This window comes from Echinops telfairi, unplaced genomic scaffold (genome assembly GCF_000313985.2).
Source record: "Echinops telfairi isolate 266 unplaced genomic scaffold, ASM31398v2 ScPeMD7_7468;HRSCAF=8506_0, whole genome shotgun sequence".
NCBI classification, from domain to species: Eukaryota; Metazoa; Chordata; class Mammalia; order Afrosoricida; family Tenrecidae; genus Echinops; species Echinops telfairi.
Window position 1 is genome coordinate 22096046 of NW_022111369.1, and position 11091 is coordinate 22107136.

General features: G+C 43.8%; 1 protein-coding gene across 2 annotated transcripts in view; it reads left to right on the forward strand.

The window, feature by feature from the left end:
• Positions 1-164: 164 nt before the first annotated feature.
• The window catches only part of UNC5C (unc-5 netrin receptor C), a 457437-nt gene continuing 446510 nt past the window's right edge, over positions 165-11091 (forward strand). For both annotated transcript variants that reach the window (XM_004703272.2, XM_004703273.2), the window contains exon 1: positions 165-377. In XM_004703272.2, the coding sequence (XP_004703329.1) occupies positions 254-377 (124 nt within the window). In that variant the 5' untranslated portion in view covers positions 165-253. The remainder of the gene's footprint in view (positions 378-11091) is intronic.

Below are 11091 nucleotides of genomic sequence, written 5' to 3' on the forward strand. Positions count from 1 at the left end.
CCACGTGGGGGCGGAGCAGCCGCTCGCGGGAGCCCCCAGCAGGCTCCGGGAAAGGGGACGCTTCCAACTCCGCCGCCGCGTCCTTTCTCCGCCTCCTTTGGCCCCAGCCCCGGGAGAAAGTGGAGCGCGGCGCTTGGGCATCCTTCTTTCTTGCGACCGCTTCGGGCTGCACGGGTCCGGCGGCCGCCCGGTGGGGCTTGCCGCCTTTCGCGCGTCTCGGCGTCTCTGCCCCCCTGGCACACCTCGGCCGACGATGAGGACAGGTCTGCGCGCAACAGCGGCCCGCTGCGGACTGGGACTGGGATACGTGCTGCAGACGCTCGTGCTACCTGCCCTGGCCCTGCTCAGCGCCAGCGGCACCGGCTCGGCCGCTCCAGGTAAGGGGTCCGGCCGCCGCGGCCACCTCCCTTCGCTCCTTCCTTCCCTCCTACCTCCTCTCCTCCTCCCCGGTTCTCCCGACTTCCACCGTCCGCCGCGCCACTCTCAACTGGAAAACCACTTTCAATTCCACTTTCCCAACTAGTCAAGAAGCTTGGGAGGAGGAGGAGGAGGAGGATTTTCTTTTTTTTAATCTGCCTTCCGAGCTGGGCACGGATGGACCAGGGACGCGCGGGGTCTGGAAAGGTATCCGTTGCTGGGCGTGTGGGCGCCGTTGGGCGTCTTTTGCACTTTCTGCCCAGCACCCGAACGTTGTTGCATTTTGGCCTTTCGGAGGTTTGGAGAGACTCTCGGAGCGGGTGGCTGTGTGGCATGTCAGATGCACCACGATGCACGCTGTGTGCAAAGGGTCCCCGCGCTGTGCCACATCTAGGGTCCACGGGTCTTCGGTGCGTCTCTGAGCACGCCGGCGCCCAAGGGGACACAGCTAAGGCAACGTGGGCAATAAGACCAAGGACCCCCAAGCGCCTGTGCCCCCCTGGCCGTGGCTCGGGTCACTGAGGAGATCGCCCACCCACCCGGACCCGCGCCCGCTCTTCGCGACAGGCCTGCGGGGCGCCCGCCTCGGCACCAGCACCCTCTCGGTGCCCACCTCCCCGCTGCGACAGAGCAACCTCTTACCCCAGGGCTCTGGGGAGAAGGGCTGGTCATTCCAACCAAATCCGAAACTCTTCGTGGTAGCTGGCCAGTTTATGACTCTGACATTGTCATTTCTCGTGCCTGAGCTTTCCAATAAGTGGCTCTGGGGACAGCTGGGGAGGTTGCGGCCGAGCTGAGCGGGAGGGTGGAAGAAGCAGCCTGGGACCGACTGGCCAGCTCCCTTCTTGCCGCTCGCCATTCCCCCTCCTTCCCCTTTTCTGGAGCGGTCCAGGAGGCTCCCCGCACCAGAGCCCCTGGAAGCCTAAAACGGCGGAGAGCTGGACCCCACTTCCCCAGTATCTCCCCAGACACCTAATCTGTAGTCACGCTGAGCGCCTCTCTGGGTCTTTTTTTGCTAGGTCTTGTGGAGGTCACTACCTCACGGTGGGCACCTTAACATTTCCCGACAATGTGGGGTAAGCTTATTCAGCATTTGGAGGCCATTCGGAGACCCTTCATCTCATTTACACTTTTTCCCCCCCTTTCCAAATTTGGAGAGCGGAGGAGTCGCAGTGATAGCCCTAACTCCCTTGATGATGCTCAGATTCTCAGGCGTTTCCCAACAGCATTCCCTTCGAGCTGTGAAAGCCCTGGGAGCAGGGAGGGGTTGGATGTGGAGGGTGGAGGGCACACAGTCTAGGGGAGTGTGGTCTGGTGGGGAGGTAAGTGATTAGTGAGGGATTGAGAATTAGCGATAGCTACTTCCGGAGTAAATTTTCCTGCTGCCCTGGCTAAGTGGCCGCGCTCATAAATCCTTCCTTGCTAGCCAGATGCCTCCCGTCCTCCAGGTTCTGCCCTGATTTTCTTCCGCACACTTCCAGAGCTAGCTCATCTTGTCCATTTTACGAAGGAGGCTCCACTGAGGATCGGGTGAGAGCTATTTGTAGATTTCGTGAAACACTTAGGAGTTCCCAGGGCAGCAACTGGGGGTGCGTAGACTGGGGGTGATTGGAGGCTTATGTGAGCAACCTGATGAATAGTTCTGGAATCAACCGTGTGACTCCCAGTGGCATTCGCCTGCTGTTATTGGACACACAACTGACTGAGCCTGAGCGGAGGTAGTGGGAGGGGTGAGATAATTGTTCAGGAAAGGGACAAGTTAAAAGTCCCCAAAGATGCCAAATAGGAGATAGGATCCCTGCCGAGAGCTTACTACCACCAAATTAAAAACACTGGGTAGGAAAGGGGGGCGGGTGGGGGGAGATCAATAAAGATAATCAAACTGAAGACTGTAAGTGGATTAATATTGAAAGAAGAGATTAAAAGAAAGGACTCCGCTCGGGATAGGGTGAGCATTTGCTCTTACACTGCTACCACCCCCACCCCACCATCTCCAGTTTATAAACCAGGTAAACCAAGGTTGGGGATTATCTTGCTGTTCTGATTTCCGGAGCAAAAATGAAACAGATTCTGTCTGGTGTGTGCATTGCAGTGCAGTTCTTCTCCATTCAGTGTATAGAGTTCCTTCTGTTCCTGTCGAATAAAGCTTTTCATTTAGGTTTGTATCGTGTGATCTCCAACATGCACTCTTTCACCACTTTTATCTTTGCTATCCTCCGTGTTCCTGGCTTTTCCTGTGTTCTCTACTGGGTTTCAAAGGAAGTATCAAGCACCACACTCCACTCTCACTTATCAGCCGCTATCACCACCCTATTAACCCTTCCCATCCTTGGTTTCTACTGAAGTACACTTTTGACTCAGATTTGTACATTTTATGATGGTCCAATGGTTGATCTCCGTTTTCCTTCATGTACTTTTCTCTCGGGGCTGGACCAGGAGGAACAATGAGAGGGTGTTGCTTCCTCAGGTAGGCGTTTCATGTAGTGAAGACGTAAAGATGAGCATAAAGTACATTTACGAATGAAGACAAAATGATATTAAGATGGGAAAGCTCAACTGAGCACTTTACAATGTGGTTGAGGTCTTTATTTTGCCTTTGGGGAAGTACTGTAAAAAACACAGAAGTCTAAAAAATTACCCATATCATCAGAGATGGCCAGGAAAAGAGCAGAAGTTTACAATGAAAACAAAAATTGTGGGTGGGTGTAACTGTCTTTTTAAACAGCACTGTGAGGAAAGACCACGTCTTCGTTTTAAACAGGTCTGCGGGGCAGTCTCTAGGCTATCCGCACAAGCTTTCTTCTTTCTGGCTGTGTTCTAATTGTTTCATTCAGGATTGCTGGGAACTCTGAGCTCTAGGGATTTGTGGTACAGTACCTCTGGCTTCCAAGAAGGAGAGATTTCACTAGGAAAAGAGGTGTGTGTGTGTGTGTGTGTGTGTGTGTGAAGATGTGTTTGATCAATTGGTGCTCTCTTGCTTTGTTTGTGCTTTTTTCCTTTTTTCTCGTCTGGACTGCGCAGCATTTATATGCTGCTTATCTAGCACCAACTAGTGTTATGAGTGTTAACACCACCAAATTCAGAACAGAAAATTTCTGAAGATTCTAATCATATTACTACCATCCTAACTTCAGGTACAATATATATTATTTAATTGCATTACTTCCCCACAAGCTATAACATTTATTTCTATGCATTTATGCATATTAGAGTGGAGAAGTTTGACAAAGGACATTGATGACAGCTCAGATTTATTAAAAATTCTCGTGGTGTTTTTTTTTCCTTTTTTCATTTTAGGAGCAGAGGACATTGATGAGGTCACATTTGGATGTAAATGTGATACAGAAATGTTGGTTAGTTTATCTTTGCTTAGAAAAAGAATTTCATGTTCTAGCTTGGGGAAGGCTTCAGAGGACAAATTTTCAAGCGTGAGGAATCACTAGATCTTAACAAACACATTGACTTTTACTGGGCATAAACAAGACAAGGTTCTCCTCTAGCACATGCCATAGCCCTTTGGAAGCTGGTTGTCCCAATGTGGGATTCACACTGATCTATATTAAGCAAGCCTTCGAAGAACATGAGCTAGGCACTAGTCTGCTAGGTCAACCTCTTAGCTTATTGAGAAGTATTGTTGAGACTTAGAAATAATTGTTCTCTGTATGCTGGGTTTCTCCAATTTGTGCAAGCAGGGAGAGTTGCGCTTTGTTAGGTCTTTACTGAGTATAGCGCTTTTCTGACTTAGGTCATGGCTTTTCTGGAACAGCAGAGGGAGTTGCCACTCTCAGAAGCACCATTACAATTACAAGCTGCTTCAACCTCAGTGAGATAATGGGGGGAAGAGAGGGAGTGCGGATTGAGCCAGTGTTCTTGCCTTCTAGTTCTGGCCTGTATCGTTTGTTTGACTGCTGTATAGAGGCAACCTTGTTTACTTATATTGTCTCACAGGTTGGAAAGTGTGTAGCTCATTTGTAGAGGTGAAGTTCAATAGTCCTAATAACCTCATCATACTAGAACAAAATACTGCCTTGTCTGATGCAACCCCCATTAGACAGTTGTGATCCCTGGGGTTTTCATTGACTGATTTTCAGTAGCAGATCACCAGAGCTTCTTACTAGTCCTTCTTAGTCTAGAAGCTCCACTGAAACACATTCAGCCTTATAGCAATACACAAACTCCCAATGACAAACAGGTGTGACTGCTTAGTACATGCACTGAGTGTGAAATAGAGCCAGGTCTCTTGTATGGAAGGAGAAATACTAATGAACCACTGGTGCCCCTATAAAGCTAAATAATAGTTGAATACTTACTATGTTAGGGACACTGTTAAATAAAAGAGTTTCTGCTCCCAAGAAAGAATTACAAGAGTCATTATAATTCCCTTTCTCAAATATAACGCAGGGCATAGTCAGAATGGTTCTTAGAAGCGAAGCTGGTGAGACTTCATCTCACATCCTTTGGACATGTTATCAGGAGGGATCAGTCCTTGGAGAAGGACATCATGTTTAGAAAATTAAGAGGGTCGCCAAGAAAGAGGAAGACCATTAGGGAGATGAACTGGCCTAGTGGCTGCCACCGGGGGCTAAGTTTAGGGACAACTGTGAGGAAAGTGCAGTACCGGGCATGGGGTCCTGTTCTACTTTCTTCAGTTGTAAGTAGGGTCGCAAATGAATGGGAACTGACTCTGACAACCAACAACAATGAAAACAGTATAGAAATCGGTGGACTCAAGGGTTTAAATATAGTAAACAGTAACAAAAGCAAGATGAGGCTGCTGCTTCCAGTGAGGAGGTTCAGAATTGCAACACAAATGCTCCAGGATAACAATTGAGATGGAAATTGGATATTTTTTTAGCTTAGTTTGCTATGCAACTTGCTTTTATTTTAAGTTAAAACTAACAAAAAAACACACACAGAATACTTCGCTGCTGTCCATTTGATTCTGACTCATCGGAATCCTACGGGACATGGTAGAACTGCCCCTGGGGGTTTCCAAGACTGTCAATCTTTTTAGGAGTAGAAAGCCTCCATTTTCTACCATCCTGCTTTGAACTGGTTGTATTGAATTGCTGATCTTGCAGTCCACAGTCTGACTGGTAACCCATTATGCTATCAAAACTCCTTAGTCTGAATCTGGGGGAACAACTAAAGGCTTCTAGTCGGTATGTGTCTGTTCTTTGGGTATTAAAGCTCCATTAGTATCGTGGTCACCTGGCTAGTGCTCCACCAATTCCTGGCTTTGTGATCATGACTGAGCTGCTTAATGTGATTATTCTTTAATTTCCGTGCTTATAAAGTGAGGATAATAACATGCAGTGTGATATTAGAAATGATTATGTGTAAGACATAGAACACAGAAATTTCATAAGTATTCTTTGACTTCCAAGTCTGAGAAGAGAAGGAGAAGTTAAATTAAAGGTTAGCAATCTGATCTCAGCATAGGTATCACCGCAGACACTGCTTCCTCTAAAGTGACGAATGAAGCTGTCTGAGGAGATGCAAAAAATGAAATCTGAGGTGTATTGTTGTAAAATCCCGAGCACTGTGTGCCTCTTGACCGACAGGGAGGGTGGGGGGGAAGGGAGAGGGAAAGGGTGGGGGAGACGGTGGGCAGAGGGAGTGTGTATCTCCCTCTCTTTCATAACTTCCTTTTCTACTTTCTGTGCGAAAATGCATATAATATCAGGGTTTTTTTAATGCCATATTACACCACTACAATTTAAGTCCTGACTTTAAGCTCTCCCTGGACTCTGTCATTACAAGGAATATTGAAAGATTATAACTTTTAATTAATCCATGGACACTTCTTTTGGGGGGCAACACAACCCCCAGAAAACAAGCTCACCACCACCAAGTCCATTCTGACTCATAGTGACCTACGGGCCAGGGTAGAACTTTGGAAACGGCAACTCTATGGGAGTAGCAAGCCTTTCTTTCGCCCATGGAGCAAGTGGCAGCTTAAACTGCTGACTTTGCAGTTAGTGGCCCAATGAGTAACAACTATGCCACCAAGGCTCCTTTAATATATCTGTGTGTGTGTGGGGGTAGTATAGATGCGTGTGCACACATGTTTGTACATATATGCATGTGCATAAACACATGCATGCATATGTGTACGTGAATGTATCCATGTGTGTGCATCCAAGTATAAATGTATGCAGACGCTTATGTGTGTGTACATATAAGCTTTATGACACGCAGATATATATGTCAAGGCCCAGATATGATAAGAGTTTGGAGCATATGATCAGCAGTTTTACTTTAATAGAAAATTGGCACAAATGCAGAGTCAAAGGACACGTGGAATGCTTGTCAAAATAACACACACACACACACAATTCTAAAAGGTTGGCTTAAATGCAAATCATATTCACCAAGAATTTATGCCAATTATATTTATAGCATCGTTTTGATATCATAATTTAAACAGCATAGATAATCTAGGTGACATATTTTGTAATGTTTGCAATTAATTCTAATTTTTTAATAGCTATTTGCATGCTTGCTGTAAATGGTTCTTTCTGAAAGACTTTTATGATTAAATTCGAGATTTGAGGGGGTATTTATGTTACTTGGAAATGAGACGGATTTTTCCCTGCTACTAAATAAGTATTCTTTGAATTGTTGATCCCTTCACAAAATCCCCCCTCTCCCTTCCCCTCCCCCTCTCTCGGTTGCTGTCTCTGTCCTTTCCAGCTGACTTGCATCTCTCTCGGGGCTCTTCCTTGATTTCCGTCTTGACTTGGACCTGTTGTCCTTGTGGAGTATTGCACACACCCTAGACCTTGGGTATCCTTCCCATAGCACCTACTTGAAGGGTGTTTTACTCAGAGACCCAGGGCTTGTCTTTAAACTGCTTCTTTGAAATAGAGTAAGTTGCAGCCCCCCTGGAGCAGTTCTCCCCCGTGTTACACGGTCCTCAGGTGTGGGGATCCCCTGGGTGGAAGTGAAGGGGTGGGGAGATTGCCTTGAGCAATATTAAAACACTGATGTCACCTTTTTGTAGCTCTTCAAAAGAAATCCAGTTACATTAATGTGCTGTGTCTCTTATTCTGAATATTTGTCATCTCCTAATTTGGAGAAATAATACTTCTATGAACTAACAAATTCAGAAATCCTAAACTGTAAAAATGTAATCCTTTCTTCCAGGTTGTATGAAGCTGATGAAAGACTTTCTGCCTTTTCCTGAAAACCCCAAAACACATTCGGCAATATTAAAGTACGATTTCAGAATTAAAAAAAAAAAGTTTTGAGTTAAAGGCAAAATGTGGTTTACCCATTGGAAAATTGCTGCTCCCCAAGAGGATGTGTGTGTGTGTGTGTGTGTGTATGTGTATATATATATACACAAAAACAAGCTCCCTGCCATCAAATCCATGCCCACTCATAGCGACCAAATAGGAAAGGGTAGAATTGTCCCTGTGAGTTTCCGAGACTATAACTGTGTACAGGAGTAGAAAGCCCTGTCTTTCTCCCCTATATAATTGTATAAGGGCTTGAAATACATAGAAGAATGTCTAGAAAATTTATGGGAGTCTAGCTAGTGCTGTTGAACTACTTGCCTCAAATCCCACAGCTGCTTGAAGGGAGAGAAAGGAGTCTGTCTGCTCCTGTAAAATGTACAGCCTTGGAAACCGTGCGGAACACTGAGCAGAAATCGGCTCAACAATGACAGTACTACGATGTCAGACTAACCTCCCTCAGCACATGTAGCCAGCTTATTGCTGAATACCAACATTTCTCATTTTTTTATTAGGGTTTTGTCTCAAAACATACCTAGCTTTCTACACGGAGCTCATGGTGTTAATGTTTACTGTGGTATTAATTAAAGTGAAGTTGTAATTGCTTTGAAAGTGCAAAATATGCAGATAATTTGTCCTTATGTCAGTATACCTTTTATTAGCAGTAAACAGTGATTCAAAAGTGCTTTGTCTGGCGAAAGTGAAGCATACCATCTGAAAACTCCAACGTTTGGGGATTATTCTATTTTTATTAAGTAACTGACCACCCGGCCTTGCCAAGGTGATAATGCACTGTGAGAATGAGGAGCACGCGATGAGACTTCCTTACGCCGACCTCCCTATTCGGATGTTTGTTTAAAATACTAGGGTACACAATAATACTGTGAACGCATGACATTGATTCATCAAATTTAACTCCAGAGTTCCCAGCGTTACTTATTTTAAAATGTTGTGCACGTAGGGGGTTTACCTTTATTCATCATTTTGTCATGTGGATCCTGTGGTAGTTTTATTTCTCAGCAATTATGAGAGCCATAAAAATGCCTCATAGAGATGAACATGTATTATCTCCTCTTCTCACTACGGATGTTAAACAACAGAAACTCCCTCAGCGCATTTAACAAGTTTATTGATGAATACCAACATTTCTCATTTTCGGTCAATACCTTAATTGATTATTTAATCATGAACTGACTGAATGCAACTATAATTTATGAAGTCTCCTCTATTTTTTTTCCTGTTCAGAAGTAAAACTTTGAATAAGAACATTCCTTTCCAATTAAGCCAGATTAGTGTTTAGATATTAAAATGTGTCTGCTGTCCAATAATAAGGGCAAGTATGTCCACGATTGTAAATACAGGTTTGTCTTTATTATCCTTTCAAATTCAGGAAAAGTCCTACAAATAATAATACACTCTATGAGAGGATCATACAGAAGGGTTGTGTTTCTATAGAAAAGTGATGTAAAGATATTTAAAAAGAATATGTAACGTAGAGTCTCAGTGCACGTGCAGTGTGACCTAAGGCATATGATGCAATAATGCCTTCTCATAATTATAGTCTAGTGAGTCACATGCATATTTAGGGTTAGGGTTAAAGGAAGCAATTTTGGACAGCTCTTTTCCTGTGAACTTGCAAGTTTATTTGGAATTAGTTAGAACAGACCTGATGGCAGTAAGTTTTTGTTTTGTTTTCTGCACTGAATGTCACAATGATAGCTATTTTGTTGTCATTGTTTCTTATGTGTGATTTGTAGACACCTGTGTGATCTCTAATCAAAACTCAATAGCTAAATTAGGACCCCCATCACCATTTCCAACTCTAAAGTTGGAAAAGCATAATAAATAATGGTAACTTCACTTTGAGTATTTTGTCTTAATATAAAATGTTGACATATGAATGTATCTTTGGATAAAAGGCAAATGATACATTTTATCTTCCATGGAATAAAGAGTTTACCCCCATTATTGACCGTAGCCACCCAGTGGGAGTACTCAAGTTTCAAGAGCAACCCTTGAAATCTTTCTAAATAAAATAGTAATTATATTGACCGCCCTTTTCTTTAGCAATTTCTTCCTTCCTTCCGGATCCCCATAAAATGATCAGAGTATAAGCTTACAGATGTCTTAGGGATCAATTTTGAGATCGAAGGACTTTTAAGACGTTCCCTCCCCAGTTTTCTGCAGGCATCATCAAGAGGGTAAGCGTCTTGGTACAAAACAGAAGCCAGTTTCCATCCTCACTGCTCTAAGAAGCAATCATCTGTGATGGTGCTATCTAGTCTAGGGACCCCAGATTAGCATTCCAAAACAATATTGTTCAGGTGGCCTTCTGACTGACTGGACACCTTTCTCTGACTCGAGTTTTCATAGTCACCTACTGCAGTTCACATCGTGAAATAATTTGAAAAGTATTTTAAAAGGAAGTCATGGAGACAACTTCAAACAAAAAAGATTTCATGAAATGGGCTTTCACTACAGATGCAAATAATGTGTTTCCTCAAAGAGTTTCACAGGTGATTTAAATTTATTGTACTCCGTCACTGCTATGGAGTTGATGCTGACTCATAGCGACCCGAGAGCAAGGTAGAACTGCCTATGTGGGTTTCCGAGGCTGTAACTCTTTACTGGAGTAGAAAGCCTCATCTTCTCCCAAGGATGGGCCGGTGGTTTTCAACTGCCGACCTGAAAGTTAGTTAGCAACTCAACTCGTCACCACTCCAGCCCCAGGACTCCGTTCATGTTCAGCACATGTAACAAGAAAGGAACATAGCAAGTGTGGGGTTATTTCATTTTCAGACTAGAAGTAGCAGAGGCTCTTACTCTCTGTACAACCAACAGTGATTCAGTGTTCAGCACAGAGCAGGTGGCATGAATGAATTATTGATATATTTGGATTTTTCTTAAAAAAAAGGGATTTATCTTATATGTTCAAATCGCATATTTCCTAAAAACTCCAAATTTTCCGTAACTTGCCATTTTAGTTTCAATTTAAGTAGCAGTTTCTATAATCAGTATAATAATATTGAAATTATTTGTCCTATATGAAATATATCGTGCCCAAGAGGAATTAAGTAAAACGATAGGTATTCTTATGCATTTTGTATATGTCTACTCTTAACATATTTATTGGGAGGAATAGATTGACTCAAACAGATTGGTCTTGGGGTACACAGTTGCATATGGCATATGCTTCTAGGATATGTGCTTACTTAGTCCATTAGTTAAGAGGTACTTGCTTATAAAATGTCTGAGTATACATTCACTTTCAGATGGCAGAATGTCTCCATTTGTTAGCTTCAGCTAGATTGAAATGAAATTTTAAACTTTTGGAGTTCATACGCACGCCTTGGAGTTGATGCGTAGAGCAGAGTAGGACTGCCCCTTTGAGTTTCCAAGACTGTAACTGTTTACAAGAGTAGAAAGCCTCATT